The 21711-nt window shown below is 37.8% G+C and overlaps 1 protein-coding gene across 2 annotated transcripts; it reads right to left on the minus strand.

The window, feature by feature from the left end:
- Nucleotides 1–1036: 1036 nt before the first annotated feature.
- On the minus strand, nt 1037–18393 carry LOC106881610 (uridine diphosphate glucose pyrophosphatase NUDT14). 2 transcript variants are annotated; one of them, XM_014932072.3, is made up of 5 exons: nt 17329–18393; nt 7294–7337; nt 5303–5367; nt 3667–3880; nt 1037–1314 (listed from the first exon to the last, which is right to left on the minus strand). In XM_014932072.3, exons 1-5 carry the CDS (start codon nt 17407–17409, stop codon nt 1086–1088), a joined length of 633 nt encoding a protein of 210 aa, XP_014787558.1. In that variant the 5' UTR covers nt 17410–18393; the 3' UTR covers nt 1037–1085. The 2 variants fall into 2 exon arrangements, with proteins under 2 accessions (XP_014787558.1, XP_014787559.1); XM_014932073.3 differs by lacking the exon at nt 7294–7337 and adding an exon at nt 12946–12989 and having other exon boundaries at nt 17329–17543.
- Between the last annotated feature and the right edge of the window lie 3318 nt (nt 18394–21711).

Here is a 21711-nt window from a genome sequence, read left to right on the forward strand (position 1 = left end):
TGGCAAATGATAGGGTCGATGATGGGTGCTGGTGAGGATGGTGGTGTTGGAGAGGTAAGGGCAAGTGCGGCAGCGTGGGCGGGAGTAGGGGAATGAGCAGGGTTGGGAGGTTGGGTTAGGGAAGAAACTGTGGACCAGGAGGTTACATAGGTTGTAGGCTCGTTTGAAGGAGAGGAGGCGTCGGTTAGGGAAGATGTGCAAAGTGGAGGGGCTGGACTGGAGTCGCCGGAAGGCTTGGAGAATGGTGTGTTAGAGAGGTAGGGTGGAGGGGGTGGTAGGTGAAGGGAAACAGAAGACGGGTGCAGAGGGGAGAGAGAGTAGATGCACGGTCCATGGAACGTTCTCTGGCGGTGTGGATAGTGGTGAGGGATATCCATATAGGCTGAAGTAGTGAGCCATGAGTTGAGACTGAGTCTCAAAGTCATGGTTGTCACTGCAGGCTTGCGCAGATGGAGGAATTGGTAATAGGGGATGGAGAGCTTGGTGTGTTTAGGCTGGGAGGAGGAGAAGTTGAGGTATGAGTGTGAGTCTGTGTGTTTGTAGTGGATGGAGGTGGTGAGAGTGGAGTGATGAATGCTGACCGAAATGTCGAGAAAGGCGACGGAAGTGTCAGAAATAGTACAGAAGTGGAGGGCAGGAGGGAAAGATTGGACAAGAGAGAGGAAGGAGCCTAGTCAAGAGTGAAGAGAAATTTAGTTGGAACAACACTACTTTCACATGTGATCCAATCTGTTATACTCCATGTTAGATATCATTGTTATTGGTTGAGCTGCTCCTGCAATTGAGAAGTAGCTGAGATAATTTATGGAAGACAGAAGGGGTCTACCTCCAAAGGAAAAGATACACAATGTTTAACAATCACTGGTGTATGGGGGTCTTAGGAATTTATTATTAATCTAGACAATGTCAAATGTTTACTGGTACTTGAATATATAAGCATATTACATATGTATACATATATATGATAAATATATATATGAGATATGTGAGTAGGTATATGTTAATGTGTGTACATTGAAAAGTGATTGAAGACTGGTTCATTAATATGCAAATATCTTTAATTATATAGTGCACATATACATATTTCACTCCTTCCATTTTGTATCAAAAAACCAAAATATCGCAAAATGTAAGCCACCAGGTTTAGGCTCAGATTCATCCATCACAAACGCTCTAGCGTTTTTCACAGGGACCTCCAAAAGTTCAATCATCTCTCCTTCCTCTGGAACCCCTCCACCCTTGCTGACCTTCATTTTGTCATCGATCTCAGCATAGAAAAATGTAACGAGTGCACCTGTAGTGCTGACACCTCCTCTGCAAGAGAGAAAAAGAACCAGTGTTAGTTTCAGATGTTTATACTGCTCACTAAAAGTTTCTATACATGTGTGAATGCACGCATACACACACACACACACACACACACAAACACATCGGTATGCGTTTAGAGTCACTCTGCATTTAACAGTTATGCTAGAAGCAAAGTGTTAACTAATGGGTTGGAAGAGAGAGATAATTAACACACATGTATTTCACATTTATTTTTACATCCATTGTTTTACAGTCAGATATCCTTCTTGTCACTAGCCTTTAGCTGTTTTTCAAGTAATGGATTTCTTGGACCACATTTCTTTGAAGGCAAAGCCAGTAGATGATTTATCAACAGGGGAAATGACATCGTGATTTACAGCTCAGTATTTTCAGAGAAGCACAAATATAAACTAACACACAGACACACACACATATACATATACATGTATAGCCAACTGAAATAAATGAATAAAATTAACCAAGAACAAGAGGACGTACACAAGGAATGTATTAGCTTGATGTTTGGTGAAAAGAGAGAGTTTGATGTTTCAAGAATAGCTCTTCGTTGAAAAGGAGAAAGGGAAAAGTTCAAAGTTAGAAAAAAAAAAATCGCCAACAGCACGTGTAGTTACATTGCTGAATTTATATATATTTACACATATTCTTTTATTTGTTTCAGTCATTTGATTGCGGCCATACTGGAGCACCGCCCGCGCCTATGTATATATATAATTTTAGTTGACTAACAGAAAGAAGTGAAATTATTGGCGAAAAGCAGGTTGATGTTTTGTTGAGGCAAGCTTCAACATCAGGGGGAACAACTCAGGCAGTCAACCATTTTTTTTAAGATTAACAGTCTTATGTGAGAATTAAGTACCTTCACTACAGAGAGTTGGAACAGGACACGAAATGCTAACCTGTGAATTATATAGTTCAAGACATTATCAACAGAGAAATGTTTAGATCTAAAAGCCAAGTATAATAGGTGCCAGGAAATATCAGGTTAAATATTTAAAAATATATGTGGGTGGCACATAAAATACACCATTTTGAGCGTGGCTGTTGCCAGTACCGCCTGACTGGCCTTCGTGCGGGTGACACGTAAAAGCACCCACTACACTCTCTGAGTGGTTGGCGTTAGGAAGGGCATCCAGCTGTAGAAACTCTGCCAAATCAGACTGGAGCCTGGTGTAGCCATCTGGTTTCACCAGTCCTCAGTCAAATCGTCCAACCCATGCTAGCATGGAAAGCGGACGTTAAACGATGATGATGATGATGATGATGCCTTCATGTAGCCAGAGCAAATCAACCATCACAGCCTACTTCTTTCTAAGCCATATCTATAGATCAATTCATGTAGCATGATAGACAAATACTATAAAATTAATCTGGATGACTGCAAGGCACTGTTCACCACTGTACATGGAAAGAAGAGGATTCATGGTATGATATTAAGACTTAGTCTTGATAACTAACAAAATTTCCATGAGTCACTGGAGAAGAGAGGGATACCAGCAGAAGAGATGGGTACCTCTCTTGTTATTTATCATCCAAAATAAAACATGCCAAAAATCAAAACCTGAATATTTTATGTCAGAATTATGGAAACATGCAAAATTAACCAGCTTTATCAATTCCAGAAGAATAATTGCAAAAAATGAGCATGAATGACTAAATTGATAGAGTACCAGAAAACAAGTTCACTCAAAATGTAGTAGTTCAAGTTCTCTTAGAATCACTACATTATAGTAATTAATGGTGAAGACATAAAAATAGGCACCAGAGAATAGTATGATTTAACTTATTAAGCAACTACAATGCTAGAAAAATATCAGTGTCATTAGCACACACTACCATTTTTATTGTATGAAAAGAGTAGAAGAATCAAGAGTTGGGCCAGCACTATACTTATAAACAACTAACTTTTGACAACATCAAAAACACATGAAATTATGTTTATACTGTGTCCTGATGACTTAATATGCTATTGTGGTTAGATTTCTGAGTTGACAGAGTGTTGAACCTAGTAGAACAGCTCTATGTAATGTCTATATGGTAAAGACACTTAATTCTCACATAACACTGTTAATCTTAGATGGCACCAGATGAATAAACAAAGTTAGATAACATCAGCATCTTGGTACCAAGTTACAAAACTTGGCACCAGCATGGAGTAAATAACAATCACTATTACCTATGAATCAGCCTGACAGTGTAGGTATGTATGTGTGTCTGTGTGGGGGATATTTAAAAATTTTTAATGCAAGAGAACTGAATGTAAAGATAAATATGTAATTTAACATCAACATTTAAATTCCTAAGATTTTAAATGGTTGAGGGAACCTTTTTTTTCCTTACCTGTATGACACAACTCTTTCAATATTATCCAAAGGTACTTTGTATCCACATTCTTCAAGGATCTCTGCCTGGACAACTTCCTGTAAGGAGATATTTTTATCTACTATGCCAGCACACAATTCGGTTGTTATTCCTAGTTCACCAGTGTACTTTGTCGAGTCAATCTTCTTAACTCCTTTCTCTTCATGAATGCAACTTCGGTTCATGTATATGACTGAAATAGTTTGATAACACTTACAAAGTTAGCTTAGTTCTACAAAACAGCTCAATATAAAGGACAAGTTGGCTATGAAGATTTAGAATATAACAGAGATAAAACGTAAAAATGTACAGCATCAACAGCAGCAGCAGTCAGAAGAGATTTCTTTGTGCTCTTGCAGTGTGGTCCATATAAATCTGTTTGTCTATCTTGGTTACACTCTCTTTCTCTTCCAATTGGACATGGTGTGTTACTACTAATTCAAAAGTCTTCTATCAATCCCATTTTGTATTTGAGTAAAGTTAATTCTGCTTATGTCAAATTTACCAAAACTTTCAGGAATAAGTACTATTAATAGATTGTCTGAGAACATTACAGTTTCTCATTATCTGGAGAAGTCAAAAAGAAACTATTCCAATGTAGTCTTTTCTAGGTACAAACAAGATAAAATATTGTGCTACCAAAAGAATACAGCCTTGGTTCAGATCCACTGTACCCATTTTTGGAGGAAAAGATAACTTTTTTTTATGCTATTAGTTCTGGTGGAAGAGGTTATGTCCAAAGCCATCTCAGGTCCTCCAATACCCGCAAGATTAATATTGAACTTCATCTTGAATAACTGCAAGTCAATGACTATAGAGAAAGCAGGAAACAGGGGCAAGGAGAAACTCCCAGATGCTCATGGAAAAAAGGATTGGCCTTAGTGGTTAGTGCAGGGTTTGGTGAGATGTGCACACACAATATGGGTGATATGTAAGTCAGGTGTGATTGGGTGAAGGTGGCATGAGAATAGCCACCTACAAGAATTATAAGCTATTGTAGTAGCAATTGAAAAGGCACAATTAAATCCACCTTCAGGACTTTCGTTGGCCTCAGGCCATAGTAGGGTTTCAGTTGTGCATACTATAGATGTCACAGGGCGCTGCTCCATGTGATCCTGCAGTTTCCATCTGACTAGGAATATTAGTGTCTCATCCATTGTCTTGTATTCAAGATCCTCTGCATGACATCCTGCTAGTTCAAAGCCAGGAATCTGATCTGTTAGGTCCTGCCAATAACTAAATCCACACCCTGCAGCCGACGTTTCGATTTATTGTTGTTAAGGTTTTGTCTGTCTCCTATCCTTTGACCTGTCAGGCCTGGTAAAACCTGCCTGAAGATTTCTCTCCCTCCAGCATCACTCTCCGGGTCTATAGAGCACACAGGCACTTCACCACGACAAGGTACTCATTGAATTGGCCGTTGACTCCACAGTAGTTCTTCCACCCTTTGATGGGTTTTATCTTTCATCCCAGTCACTGATATACAAAAAAAGATGAAGTCGCCAGTAGAAGACATCTTGGAAAGTATTTTGTTTGAAATTCTAAGGATTCTACCAAACCACCACCACCACCACCACCACAGCAACAATAAAAAGAAAAAAAGAAAAACACTCACCAGGACGGAATTGCTTGACAAACAACAAAACTTGTCGTTGCCGGTTGAACAACAAGACACAGACACTGAAGTAAAGAAGAAAGGTATATGTTTAGTTTTTATTGAAGCAAACAGATAGAAATTAAAATTACACACAAAACAAGCAACTATAGTTACACTTACATATACAGTTTATTGACTGAGGTTGTACAGGTAATATACTGTACTAGAGTGTTATCTGTCCTATAACAGGTGATGTTATATAGGTAACAATTATAATTATACAGTTTTTCAAATTTCTTGGTGCATACAAACTAACAAAATAGAAACTAATTTTCAAAATTAAGATCAAATCAAATAAAATATAACATTCTCATCAGTATTCTTTTATTTGTTTCAGTCAATTTGACTGCGACCATGCTAGAGCACTGCCTTTGAGGGTTTTAGTCAAAGAAATCACTCTCCGGACTTATTCTTTGTAAGCCTAGTACTTATTCTATTTAGCTGCTCTTTCTGGCAGGTCACACAACTATGCGGAACCTTTCTTGCTGGTTTAGTTGGTAAAGGTGAAAAGGTTAAGTTTTATATATATATATATATATATATATATATATATATATGTATATATATATATATATATATATATATATTTATATATAGACAGACAGACAGTAGATAGATAGAGATATAAATATACCCAAACTCTTATTTAATTGGTAAAATCAGCTGAAATGTTTCTATAGTACTGTACAAATAATCAATATAAGATAATAAATAATTACACACACAGATGTAAAACGGTTAGCATTAAGAAGGGTATCAAACATACAGCCATAGAAACTAGCCCCTGTCAAACCGTTAAACTCATGCCAATATGGAAAGCAAACATTAAATGATGAGGATATGTCTATTAAGATTTGTCTAATTTTTGCTTACACCATTTCGAGCGTGGCTGTTGCCAGTACCACCTGACTGGCCTTCGTGCTGGTGGCACGTAAAAGCACTCACTCTCGGAGTGGTTGGCGTTAGGAAGGACATCCAGCTGTAGAAACTCTGCCAAATCAGATCGGAGCCTGGTGTAGCCACCTGGTCCACCACTCCTCAGTCAAATCGTCCAACCCATGCTAGCATGGAAAGCGGACGTTAAACGACGATGATGATGATGATGATGATAAACACATAAGTATTGCTAGTGATGGAAAACGGTAGTGAGGGAGGGGGGGATACATTAGGACATTTTAATATATACGATATAATATACAAATAAGCCTGGGTAAATGTAAAAGATTCAAGTGAGTCATTATAAAGCTTAAGTGATCCTTGCCTTACAGAATCCTCTCAATATAGCATCTATTCAAGTGACAGCTCACAGCGAGTAAGGGAAAATATATCTATGAAAACATTTGGTTGTATTATGTGGGCATTTTGGAGGAAAACACAAATTTGAGAGAAAGAAAATGCAAGAATCAACAAGCAAATAATTGAAATCTTATTAGATTCAGTACAGATGGTATTATGTTTTCTCTTTATAACCATCTGGAATCTATAAATGGAAGTTGTGTATCAGCACCGATTTTAATAAACTTTTTCTTTGTTCTTTTTGGCTAATCATATGCCAATTCTGTGCTTTTGAATATCTCTAGAATGAAAAAAAAAATCCCTTACTTGAGAAAGAGGTAAGAGTTCGTGACAGGAAGAGCATATGTATGGCTTCAAAAAATCCTACCTTAAATACACTCTGCCCCCACTACCATCTAACCCATGTTAGTATGGAAAAATGGATGTTAAACGGACAAACAAAAAGTAGCTATGATTAATAATTTACAGTAAATAAATATTTAGTAACAAGTGAAACAATTCTACCTTCACCAAACCATAAAAGAAGTTACATTTTCCTTAGTTCGTCCATTTTTTTGTCATTTATATAAATACATCATCATACATCTATCACCATTAGTTTTATGAATGTAAGAATCCTAAAGTAATATAGTTTGATGAAATATCCATCTTACCTATCAGCAGTTTTGATAAAATCCCAACTCTTTGCCTCACCATTCTATAGAAAAAAAAGTTTTATATATCAATATTATAAAATACAATTTATCGTACATATGACAAACCTTTGATATCTTTAATTTTATTTAATTTAAATAAGCTCTAAGCAGAAACGAGATAGTAATTTCTATTCACAAAGTACAATGCTAATTGTTCTACTGTAGATACTACAATTGACTAAATTGACTATATATGTATCTTACCATATTACTGGTGCTTCATCAACGAGGAAGTCTCTAGTACAAATAGCAGGCAAATCTTCCACAAATCACACCCTAATGCCTTAAAAAAGACAGACACATTAAATAATGTAGTCACAAATACTTCCAAAAAAGTCAGGAAGGCCCCTGCTAGACTCACCTTGATCATAAATTTGCTCAATCAAAGTTGACCTGGGGCTAAACAACATGACCAACTAATGATTTATTTACCAAACTCTGAGAGGATGGCAAGCAAAATTTCTTTGGTGGAATTTGTACAAAGGTGGCCAATTTGGCAAAATTGTTAGAGTGCTGGAACTAATAACTTGCATTTGTTTCAGCTTTTATGTTCTGAGTTCAAATCCTACCAAAGTCAACTTTGCCTTTCACTATTCTGGGTTTGATAAAATAAAATACTAGTCCTAGGCAGATTTTTTGGAGAACTGAACAAAAAAATCTTGGGGTATTTATATCCAGTTCTATAAGATCTGTCAACCAGGATATTTGTGAGAAACATGTCTGTATCTTGTTGACAGAATGGCGTCAGGAAGGCAAACTACTTTTGTATTCTTCTATTAAAGAAGTCACCATGGGTTGTTGCTTAACCTGATGTGCTCAAAAGAAATTAACGCATCGCATCCAGTATATATATATACACATAAAAATGAAAGGGAGTAAAAATTGCTTGGATTTTTCTAACTAAATATTTGGACGGAAATCAAACCACTGTCTCCTCTCTCTGCCTTTTCTACCACTACTACCCCCATTTCTGACTATAACTCACTCTCCCCACACAATTGTGCAACCTCTACCCCTTCCCCATCCTCTTCTCTCACTTTCCTAGTCTCCTTCTTGTACTTTAAGGGCACACTCTAACATCTTGTCACCAACATCTTTATCTCTCTCTTCCCAGCTTCAACCTGTTTATTCCCAGCCATCATCATATAATACAAGGTAGCCATGTGTCTCCTGTAGAGCAAGGAACCTGTTCATGTCCCTTCTTTCGTACTTTAACCTCTCAACACTTAGCATTAAGCTACCTCCTTCTCTATGAATTTGGAAATGTTGATCCAGTTACCCTTCCAAAATACTTTCCAGAGAGAGAGACAGAGAGAGACAGAGAGAGACAGAGACAGAGAGAGACAGACAGACAGACAGACAGAGAGAGAGAGAGACAGACAGACAGAGAGAGAGACAGACAGACAGACAGAGAGAGAGAGACAGAGAGAGAGAGACACAGAGAGAGAGACACACACAGAGAGAATGTGTGTGTGTGTGTCTGTGATGATGAGAATGTAAGTAACTTATGACATGACCTAATCAGTGTTTGGCTCAGTAAGGTACTGATACTTTGGCTTACTCTTAAAACCTATTCTCAAATGATAGCTTTCATTCATCTGCAGAGGTGCTTTTGTTTTTTTTTTTTGTAGAGTTTTACATTACTGTATTTATTTTGAGATGCTCCGTGTTTCAATTAATTTTAAATATAACAATGAATTTAGTAAAATAACTTAGTTATCACTAAGATAGTGTTAGAAACATAAATTGTGGCTAAAGTTTGGTGGAAAATTTTAATTCAGAATTTTTGAAAACAAGACATTTGTACTACAGAGCCAGAGGTGGTTTCGGCTGAGTTGGTATAGAAAGGGTTAAGTTCCTGTTGTTGATGGATGTTTGTTTCACTCTTTTAGTTTTTGATTCTTATTGTATAGTATGATTCACACTCAGAAATAAAAAAGTAAACAACCAACTCTCTCTTTACTCTCTTTTACTCTTTTACTTGTTTCAGTCATTTGACTGCGGTCATGCTGGAGCACTGCCTTTAGTCGAGCAAATCGACCCCAGGACTTATTCTTTGGAAGCCTAGTACTTATTCTATCGGTCTCTTTTGCCGAACCACTAAGTTGCGGGGACGTAAACACACCAGCATCGGTTGTCAAGCGATGCTGGGGGGACAAAAACACAGACACACAAACATATATATATATATATATATATACATATATACGACAGGCTTCTTTCAGTTTCCGTCTACCAAATCCACTCACAAGGCTTTGGTCGGCCCGAGGCTATAGTAGAAGACACTAGCCCAAGATACCATGCAGTAGGAATGAACCCGGAACCATGTGGTTGGTAAGCTAGCTACTTACCACACAGCCACTCCTACTAAATGAAGAATTTAGTAAAATAACCTTGTTGTTATTAAGAGGGTGTTTGGAACATGAATTAACATGAAATTCTGGTGGAAGATTTTAGTTCAGATTACTTTAACCCTTCAGTTATCATATTTAGTTATCAGATTGTTGGAATACACTACCTTTATTTTTTGAAAATAATGATGAATTTAGTATAAAAATAAACTTATTATTAACCCATTACCTCCCATAATTCTATTAACTGGAATTTTTTTTTACGAAACTTTGATTTCTAGCATAAAACAGCCTTAGAAACACGCTGGAATGATTAAAATAACATTTCAAAATAACATTTTAAATAGAAATAAGCGAGATATTGGGTGAAAAATTAGCAAACCTCATTTGAATATCAGAGATATAGCAAAAAGTTTAGATATGTGTAAATATTGACAGATAATTACGAAATTTGTAATCTTTAAGTGATCTCATATGAGATCACTGGTAGGGAATGGGTTAAGCTGGTGTCTGGGTCATAAATTAATATGGAATTTTGATGGAAGATTTTGATTTGAAACAAGAAGTTTTTATCATTGAACCAGAGGTGGTCTCAGGCAGATTGGTATCAAAAAAAGTTAACTGAAAAGTATCCTAATTATAGAGAGGATGAATGTATCATAAAAAACAAAACAAAACACAACACATATATTACTTCAAACTACAAATTAGTAGTAAAAATATGGTTACAAAAATACAGTAGAATATAAAGCCACTTTGTCAACAAAGAACAAGGCTGCATAGTCACAGAATATACACAGGCAACCAATGTGTTATACACATTTCAATAAAAAAAACATAGAAGCTTTAAACTTCATGGTTAAAACTGTTACATCTGTCACACAAGTATGGCCCTTTCTTGTTGGCTGATCATTCATTTTGCAACAAAGAGCCATTGCAATGCATTACAATACAGATCAAAAAACCAAATTAGATATAAAACTATTAGTTCTTAACACAACTATCTAATATGAATTACAAGCATAGAGAGAAAAAAAAAGCAACAGAATCTTTATTAACAACAGAATACAAGCCAAAACTAACACAGAGACACACCACAGTATTTAAAAACTAACAACAGTTACTGATTGCTGAAAGTAACTTTGGAGTTAACAGTTAAAATTTTAAACTTGGTGATAATGATGTCATCAGTATCAACAACATTCCCATTATCCATGCTGCCTACTATCAACTGCGTGGAGGAGCAATGGCCCAGTGGTTAGGGCAGTGGACTCGTGGTCATAGGATTGCGGTTTCGATTCCCAGACCGGGTGTTGTGAGTGTTTATTGAGCGAAAACACTTAAAGCTCCACGAGGCTCCGGCAGGGGATGGTGGCGAACCCTGCTGTACTCTTCCATTACAACTTTCTCTCACTCTTACTTCCTGTTTCTGTTGTGCCTGTAATTCAAAGGGTCAGCCTTGTCACACTGTGTCACGCTGAATATCCCCAAGAGCTACGTTAAGGGTACATTTGTCTGTGGAGTGCTCTGCCATTTGCATGTTAATTTCACGAGCAGGCTGTTCCGTTGATCAGATCAACTGGAACCCTCGACGTCGTAAGCGACGGAGTGCTAACAACTATCAACTGCACCAGAAAAATATTGCCACACATACTTGTACCCTTAATGTAATTCTCATGCAAATCAGCATGACACTGTGTGAAACAAGGCTGGCTCTTTGAATTACAGGTAGAGCATACCTCACAGGCTTCCATGCAGTTTCTATCCTACACAATTTCACTCACAAGACTTGCATTGACATGAGGCTATGATGGTAGAAACTATCTGAACCTTATGATTGGAAAGTGAAGTTTTTAGCCCTTTACCTATCTCTGTATATTATTACAAAACATTTTAATTTTATAGGTTAAACATTGTGGATTGTCCACGGCACCCATGTGTGTGTCTGTATATACACACACACACAGATTTCACATATGTACACACACACGTTTGAATTTAAACAAGGGGTTGGTATAGAGTAATCCATGTCCTCTTTCTCCTCCTCTCCACCACCATCAACATCTTATATTTGCTTTCCATGAGTTGGATGGATTGTTGTGTTCTGAATTATTTTTTATCTGTAGTTACAACTTTCCTCGATGGGTCAGAGGACCATACCTTGCATATACATTTCATTCATGGCTCCGTTTCTATGGCTGGGTTCCCTTCCTGAAACTAATCACTCTACAATGACTGGTGGTAGGATGTCAATACATATAACAGAGTTAACTTTCATTTGAAGTTGAAGATTCACAACTGAGTTTTGGACTTCAGTTTTTCACTTCAACTGGAATTCAAAATTTTAAGGATCAGACTTTGGCATTAGGAAAGCAGGAAGGGTATCCTGTCACAGAAACCATCCAATCTCTGCCAGCATGGATGGTGGACATTAAATGATGATGATAATGACACTTTTATGACATCTCAAGGTCAGAGGCCAATAGCTTATAGCTTTATAAATTTGAACACAAGTATTTGAGATATAGCAACGTGATGGAAAATGGAAAGAGAGAGAGTGATGAAATGAAAGTGAGTGCGATGGTAACATATGATGTGAAATGCTCTGCCTAAATCCATCATACTGGGTAGTTGGGATTTTTTTCATATATAAATTCTTGTATATACATGCATAAAGATATGTACAAACATGGAACTTTTTCTTTTATTATGGCTTAATTAGATGAGGAAGAGTTTAATCTATAGTCTTTGATGATAGTGGTGGTGGTGGTGGTGGTGGTGGAATTATGATTCATAGATTACTGCAGCAGGAAGCAACACAACTCAAGCTATAGAGCTAGCCATCACACCTGAGACCAGGTGTGAATACGTGCAACAGACAAGTTCATTAAATAATATCTGATGCAATTTTGATGCAATTACTTTTGCATCAGATGTCCCTTAATTTACAAGGACATTACTCATGCACATGTATTTTTCAAATTCTAAAAACATAAAAGCTATGTCACATGTGCATATATTTTAATATTGGGATAAAGAATCTTTTTCGTGAGTCATTTCTCGGTGAACCTGCTGACTCTGATGACTCATTGCTTCTTGGCTGTCACCAGTATGCTTCATCAATCATACATTTGCACATGTGAACACTTCCAATATCTACCTGCAACACCATGCAAATAACAAAGAAAAAAAAACACAAATATGCACACAGGTAGACACACACACACACACAAGAAAAAATATTAGTGAAATTACCTACCTATCGTGTTCTTTTAAAACATCTATGACTTTCTCTCGGTTATTCTGGAGTGGGGGGTAAAAATTTATAATTATAATCTAGTCGTTCATGATGACGCAGACAAGATTTCATCATACAACAACGATTTATTTGTTCTACAAACTACAACTGTTATGGCACATCCCACTATGGCCGAGCCAATGAGAGAGAGAGAGCTATTATACTGTTACTTGACTTGTTAGATATGATAGCTAAATGTTCCTTAAAATCACACATTTGTCTTAAATAGAAAAAAAGGACATATTGGACAACGTAGCCTCTGACATACAAAAAGACTAGTGGGTCATGGTTGGAACATTTATGATGGTAGGTCTGCTCAACCAGGGCTGACTTTGAGCTAAACAACACTGCTGCAGCACTATGCCATTTTAATCACTACAACATCACTACTATCTCAAAACCATGCATTGTTAACCACTACTATAAACATCACCACCACACTATGTTAACCACTATATTCCACCACAACCATCACCACTATACCATGCCAATTACTGCAACAACCATCAGCATCACACCATGTTGCCTACTACAACATCAACACCACATTATGTCAACTATTACAAAACCACTACAACTATCATCACCACACAATGCTAACCACTACAATACCAATACATCATATAAACCTACTACCGCACTCCATCATGTTAACCATTACAAAACCACTATGTCAACATCACATCACTATTAACCACTACAATACAACAGGAAAAAAAACATATATGTCTCCTTAGTTGCAGGTATAGATGTGGTTAAGTTTGTTATTCAACCACATGGTTCGGGGTTCAATTCCACTGTGCAGTACATTAAGCAAGTTTCTCTTATCATGATTCTGAGTCACTAATAGTTTGGTAGTGGATAGGAATGAGAAGCTGGCTCTGGCCAATTTAAGCATAAACCCTTAAGCATTCAGATTACTTTGTCAAATGTATTACTTATTTATCCACATTGTTTTGAATTAATCAAGTATTATCTTGCAACTTTGAGATTTCAATAATGTGATTGTATATTTTTTAGAATGGCATTATAGGACAGGTGTGAGAGGCAAGATCTGGCCAGTTTGAACATAAAACAGGTAGAATATTTGGGCCAGATATGGCTGTTTTAAATGCCTTTCCTGTCACCAACCCTCATAGGTTCCTAAGCAAGGCAATATTTCCCCATGGCCAGACATTCTAGTAGAATATTGAAAATTAACACTGCTTGTATGACAGTGATAATCATGTACAATTATGTTGTGATGTCAAGACAAGGAGACACAAACACACAGACAGACACACACACACACACATACACACTTACAAATACAATAGACTTTTTTTCAGTTCCTGCCGATCAAATCCACTCAGAAGGCTTTGGTTGGCCTGGGACCAAAGTAAAAGACACTTGCCTAAGGTTCCATGCAGTGGGACTGAACCCAGAACCATGTGGCTGGGAAGCACATGGTTCTGGGTTCAGTCGAACTTCTTACCACACAACCACACCTATAAATACACACACACTACACACATATAATTGTGATTATTACCTGTGTGAGCATGTGCAGAACGCATGATTGACATGAGTGAGACAATCACGAATACAGAAATCAAGATGGGGGAAAAAGAGAGAGAGAGAGACATAGCCGGAGACTGAGAGAAAGAGAAGGGAGACAGAAGACGGGAAAGAGTAGAAGTAGGAGAGATATAGGACAATTGTATATAGTACATGTTCGTGCATGCATGTATGGATGTGTAAATGTTTCATGTCATGTGTGTGTGTTTGTATGAGTAATAGTGTATGCATTTGTGTATGTGTGCACTGATATATTTAGTCATGTAAACACATACAGTGTTCCAGCTTATATGACCATACATATGAATATATCTTTTATCTGTTTCAGTCATTAGACTGTGGCCATGCTGGGGTACCGCTTTAAAGAATTTTAGTTGAATGTATATCGAGTACTTATTTTTTTTAAAGTCTGATACTTATTCTATTGGTCTCTTTTGACAAACTGCTAAGTTACAGGGACATAAACACACTAGCATTGGTGGGGGTAAAATAGACACAAAGACACACACACATAGATATATGCACATACATATGACAGGCTTCTTTTAATTTCCTTCTGCCAGATCCACTCACAAAGCTCTGGTCAAACCAAGGCTATAGTAGAAGGCACTTGCTCAAGGCACCATGCATACACACACACACACATTCATGTATGCATGCACATATAGTCCCCTCGCACTCTCTCCTGCTTGCTACTGTGGTTGCTTTGAGAATAGTCAGCAGAAATACTTGGCATTTGTTTAAGGACTTCCTAAAGTTTTAAGGTTGATATTTTTAGATCTTATATTTAAATCATCATCGTACCACCTGCCCCTCTTCCTCATCACCTAGCTTTCTCTCCTCCTCATCACTACCACCATCATCATAATATGCCTGCTTTCCATATTGTCTAAGGTGGACAAGTTATCATGATCTGAATCAGTTCTTCAACAGGTCAGGGGATTACATCTTGCTAGTAGTTTCCAATTTTGACAGGATTTTTAATGCTGGATACCTTTGCTAACTAACACCAGTAACTTCACAGAATGTACCAAGTGCATTTTATTATAAAACCAACACCAGATAGGTTGGAATGCTCTTGATAAAACTAAAGGGCTCTCTTGACTCTGTGGTGTCTCTATTTGCTCAAGGCAATATGACCAAAAGGAAGTGAACAGCGGATTGATGACAGTTGGGTCAAATGAGAGTGGGTGAGAGGAGCAAAAGAATGATGGGCAAAACAGTGTGATTTGGAGAGTGAAGGTGGAGTAATGGAAGAGTCATAGGGCAAGAAGGGGTAATGGAAGAGAGATAGTAAAGGCAGCTATATTTGCTGGTGTGTGTGTGTGTGAGAGTGAGAGAGAGAGAGAGAGAGAGAGAGAGAGAGAAAGAGAGAGAAAGAGAGAGAGAGAGAGAGAGAGAGAGAGAGAGTGTGTAATTTTACCAACAAGAGATGGCCTAAGGAAGAGGGAATTACGGTGGCGACCTGGCAGAAACGTTAGCTCGCAGAGCGAAATGCTTAGCGGTAATTCGTCTATCTCTACGTTCTGAGTTCAAACTCTGCCGAGGTCGACTTTGCCTTTCATCCTTTCGGGGTCGATAAATTAAGTACCAGTTAAGCACTGGGGTCGATGTAATCGACGTAATCCCTTTGTCTGTCCTTGTTTGTCCCCTCTATGTTTAGCCCCTTGTGGGCAATAAAGAAATAAGGAAGAGGGAATAATGGTAGAGCATGTCAGCTATGGACAAATCAGAGTCTACCACTCGTACATGTGTCTTGATAAGAGAGAGAGAGAGAAATAGAATGAATTTGGGTGCAGTAAAATACACAAAGGTCCAATACTATCGCTCATTACACGGTGTAATTCTTGAGTGTAAGAGAGATGAGAAGGCCAGACAGATCCAATGCTGTTCACAGTTACATGGTAGCATAGAGGAATGAATTGGACTGGGAGTGAGTAGAAAAAGTGTAGGTGATGGACAGATGAATGATAGAGGAGAGGGTACAACGGGGCAAGGAAACGGCAGATCTGGGTTTAACAGGGATGTATTTGGTAAGAGAACTCTCTCCCTCTTTCTCTCTCTATATATTTATATATATATATATATATATATATATATATATATATATATATATATATATATGTATACAGGCTAGTCAGTTATTTACCGTTGTCTCTTCAATCACAACAAAAGACACCCATTGCCAGGCACACTTTGTAGTTGTGCAATCCCCGAGTTACGCCAGTCTTATATAATGTGGTTAAGAAGTTCACTTCACAACCATGTGGTTTGGAGTTCAGTTTCACTGTACGACACTGTAGACAAGTAACTTCTAACTAGATGTGTGTATGAGCGTGCCTGTGTTTTCATGTCTCTCACAGCTTCGACAATCGGTGTTGGTTTGTCTACGTTTCTATAGTTAGCGATTTGGCACAATAGGATAACGATAGTGCCAGACGTAAGTACTGAGGTAAACTTGATCGACTAAACTCTAAGGTGGTGTCCCAGAATGGTCACAATCCAATGACTGTAATAAGTAAAAGAATAATATAGGGTGACTATGAGAGTAAGGAGTAAAACTATATATATGAACAGGGTCGAAATAGGGAGAGAGAGAGAAAGAAACATGTTGATGCAAAGCTATACACAAATAAACAGAAATCGATCTAGTCAATCTTATGTAAACGAGAAATACAGAGATAGCAGGGGCGAGTAAGAACGAGGTAGTTAATAAAAGAGGCCGTGACAAGAAACACTTTCAAGTAGATAGAATAATAAGGTGATCTATGTGTTCTATTTACGTACCTGTTTGTAATGTAACCTAATGGGTTTAATATATTTGGATTTGTCGAACGTCGACACAGTCACGTCACTAATGTTCTCCATTTGTAATTGACTTCTAACGCGGTCTCTTTCTTGGAAAACTGGGATTAATCAGTTCCTTCCTTTTTCTTTTATCTCTTCTTCTCACAATTCATTTCACTTTCTGTTTTCTCTTGCTTTCCGGGAGTTATGCCACTCTCCCAACTCTGAGTACAATAACTCTCCACGCAAAGGTCATTTCGCACCCCCCATCCTACCATCGTTTTCGAACACAGTTGTTATCTCTCTCCCAGTGGAGGTGCAATGGCCCAGTGGTTAGGGCAGCGGACTCGCGGTCATAGGATCGCGGTTTAGATTCCCACACCGGGCGTTGTGAGTGTTTATTGAGCGAAAATACCTAAAGCTCCACGAGGCTCCGGCAGGGGGTAGTGGCGAACCCTGCTGTACTCTTCCACCACAACTTTCTCTCTCTTACTTCCTGTTTCTGTTGTGCCTGTAATTCAAAGGGTCAACCTTGTCACACTGTGTCACGCTGAATATCCCCGAGAACTACGTTAAGGGTACACGTGTCTGTGGAGTACTCAGCCAGTTGCACGTTAATTTCACGAGCAGGCTGTTCCGTTGATCCGGATCGACTGGAACCCTCGACAACAAATCTCTCTCCCGTTCCATTCCTCTCTTCTCACTGTAACAGGAATGTCTTAACCTTGTATATTGTTAATTCTAAATACAAACTTGTTACCAGTTCAAAAGTGTTTCAAGTATATTCGAACCTGGAAGAAACCATTTTTCACTATATTTTGCCATGAAGAAAATTTCTCGCTGGGGACAGGTGGGTGGAGTAAACACACCGAGTCAGTTCGCTGTGAACCTATCTATCTGCAGCGAGGAATTTTCTCCGTGACAAAATATAGTGAATGGTTTATTGTGGGTTTCATGCATTTTTGAACTGGTAACAAGTTTGTGTTTATACACGTCACTGCTTAGCGATTTCGTCCCGTATTGTTAATTCTAGTCACGTCCAAGGCGTTCCATCGACCTCAGGAGTATGGAATGCAGAGTTGACCTCGATCGGCATATTATTGTTATTATTGTTCTCAAGCTAAGAAATTTAATGCTCTCCACTACAAAGAAAAAAAAAATGAATTGTATGTCCTCAGTATTTTAAAAGGAAGGCAAACTGGAATTTGCCTTCATATAATTCTTTCTACTGCGGGGGTGGGGGGCATCTTAGATTTATTAGAAATGGCTATGTTTTTCCCCCTACACACTTATCTATAATGGACTATGAGCGTCGATTGTCGAAAGATAGCTTCAACCTTTTACCTGTACTATGTATCACATATGATACATATTTCCCTGATGTCTATGGATCATATATTATACACATTACTAATTTTTTTCAGCCGTTAGTGCAGTGTTTCCTAATCTACTTTTCCCCAAGTTCCACTACAACTTCCCAGAAAAATGTATGCCCCACCTGTCGTTGGAAAAAAAGAAAAAAAACTATATTTTTAATATTTCATGATTATATACTTTCCTTAAGAAATATTCACACTAGAACATTAGAATAGTGGGATCTATTTTAAAACGGGGGCCACATTTTTCATTAATGTTTTACGTAGTGTTTTTGGTACGGAAAGACTTTCAAACTTCGTATACTTATCTATTTTGTGTTATAGAACAGAAAAATATTTTTATATTCGAATTTATTTCATGTAAAAAATTGTCTTATTTTGATAATTTCAACCAATCACTGACAAGTATTCAGTTGTTTATATTTACTCCTTTGGCTGATTAAGCGATGTAAAGCGTATTTAATCTCCATACCTTCGTTTTATTTGCTTTTTTCATTTTAAATTTGCTTTAACCCTAACCGTAGGGTTAGGGTTAGGGTTAATTGTTTCAGAATCGTTTGTTTATGTAGTCGGCACTTAATGTATATCGGCTGAATGGACGTCAGTGATTGGTTGAAATTACAGAAATACGACAACTTTCCCATGGAATAACTTATGGATTTCTTTTTTTAAAAGAAGACTAAGAGAAAAAAATGTTTTATATGACACATTCTACCAGTGTTCCAAGTTTCAAAGTGTTTCGTAAATGAAAAATGTGGCCCCCGTTTTAAAAAAGATCCGAATAGCGCCATACAGTAGCAGTCTTCACACAGTATGCTTGGCTAGAGGGATTGGTTTGGCTACGCTCAGTACTGGTGTACTATGGTTGCTGGGGAAAAAAAGATTTTCACAATTCCATATACTCTTTTACTTGTTTCAGTCATTTGACTGTGGCCATGCTGGAGCACCGCCTTTAGTCGAGCAAATCGACCCCAGGACTTATTCTATCGGTCTCTTTTGCCGAACCGTTAAGTTACTGGGACGTAAAGACACCAGCATCGGTTGTCAAGCGATGTTGGGGGAACAAACACAGACACACAAACATACACGCACACACACACACATATATATACATACATATATACGACGGGCTTCTTTCAGTTTCCGTCTACCAAATCCACTCACAAGGCTTTGGTCGGCCCGAGGCTATAGTAGAAGACACTTGCCCTACGTGCTACGCAGTGGGACTGAACCCAGAACCATGTGGCTGGTAAGCAAGCTACTTACCACACAGCCACTAAAAAATTGGATCCCACACTCCCACCACAATTTTCCCAGACCTCACCGGTGGGGCGTATTCTCCACATTGGGAATCACTGTGTTAGAGTAACTTGTAACTTATGAAAAAAAAGCTTTATATTATTCAATGTATGAAACAAGGGCTAACTAGAAATCTGAAAGCAAGCATGGACGTTAAGGGCAAACCTATGAAAATGTTTTGGACAGGTAAAGGGTCAACGAGGTTAAGTAGTTTAACCTCTATCTGTCGAATAGATTATCTGGTGAGTGTTATAGAAGGATGACAACTTTTCTAATACTGTCCCGTTTAGCAATACCGCCTAGGCCTTAGGTAAACCTTTAGAAAAGTTACCTCTGTGGCAAGTATTTCGATCAAATGTTTAGTTCCTTTTTCATCCATGTTGTTGTCCGCCCTCTCTTCAATCAAACATGATTAAACAGACCTATGATCAAAAACATTTCAATCGTTACCAACTCATCTTTTCTCAAACTTAGTATACCTTGGACTGCGTTATCCGATTGTTTTTTAAGACGTTAGGGTATGAGAAGGATTTAGCAGCTTGAGATGCCATTTAGAAGCTCTGTCCCTGGCTCAGCCTCGACAATATATTTCCGGCAGATATTCAGTCTCCGCATCAGCCACATTAATCTCGCTAGTTTGGAAGGGCTTCTAGAAGTCATTGATGGCCATTTTACTGTCGCTAATAAATCATTCGGTGGGGTGTGTCACACATAGTTATCACCGTGTTATGGAGTGACAGAAGTAAAGAGAAATGACGCATGCAGGAGAAACTTGTCAAAATATATGGGATAATCTATGTAACAATCCGAGGGCGAAAGTTTATTAACTCATAAAAAAAAATGTTGCTATGTTGCGTTTGAGTTCTCTCCAGGACAGATGGTTGAACAAGTGCGGTTTTCATAACTTGGCCAGCATCGTAGAAGAAAAAGTATCTGGTGATCTGAGTTCAAATTCACCAGAAGATTTCGATTCTCGACAAAATCATTTTATTCCGCTTATGTCTTAAAAGACCTTTCAGAAATGTAAAAGTACGTCACGATTACTTTCGCTCAATGGGAAAACTTGATTTATAAATACTAAGGGCTGATAACTCTGATCAAACTGCTCAACTATATATACAGAGATGATGAAGCAGCGGAAAAAATTAGTCAAATTAAATGCCTTACCATATCTAGTTTGGGTTCCGAGTTGTTCGTCAATCTCAATTCGAAATAGTAATCAGGAATATTATTTGGTCAAGTTTTATGTTTTGTTTCATTAAGGATTATTTAGAAAAAAAGTGCAAAACAATGGAAGAATAAAATTAACCCATAAAGCTCTGGGATTTGGACTTACATAGCATGGACTGCTGAGCACATTTTATGAAAATGAGACTTCTATGCACACATAAAAAAAACAAAAAAAAAATAGTTAAAATGGTGGAAAGTTTTACATCATCTGAAAAGTTATTAGTTGTACTATCTCTTGACAGACATTTCAACAAACGCTCATAAATTAGATGTGTCTATCTGAGCCACGATTGTGACCTGTCGACCACGATCGTGACCCGTCGTGTTTTATGTCTTAAGCGCTCAGAGATAATAAAGTGATAAAATGATGAACACTGATACATGTATGTGTGCATATATATATATATATATCATGTAATTTAGATTCAGTTGAATTAGGTACTTAAATTGAGACACCTTGTTATGACGAACTTATTTG

Source organism: Octopus bimaculoides, chromosome 11 (assembly GCF_046866305.1).
Source record: "Octopus bimaculoides isolate indiv1 chromosome 11, ASM4686630v1, whole genome shotgun sequence".
Lineage (NCBI taxonomy): Eukaryota > Metazoa > Mollusca > Cephalopoda > Octopoda > Octopodidae > Octopus > Octopus bimaculoides.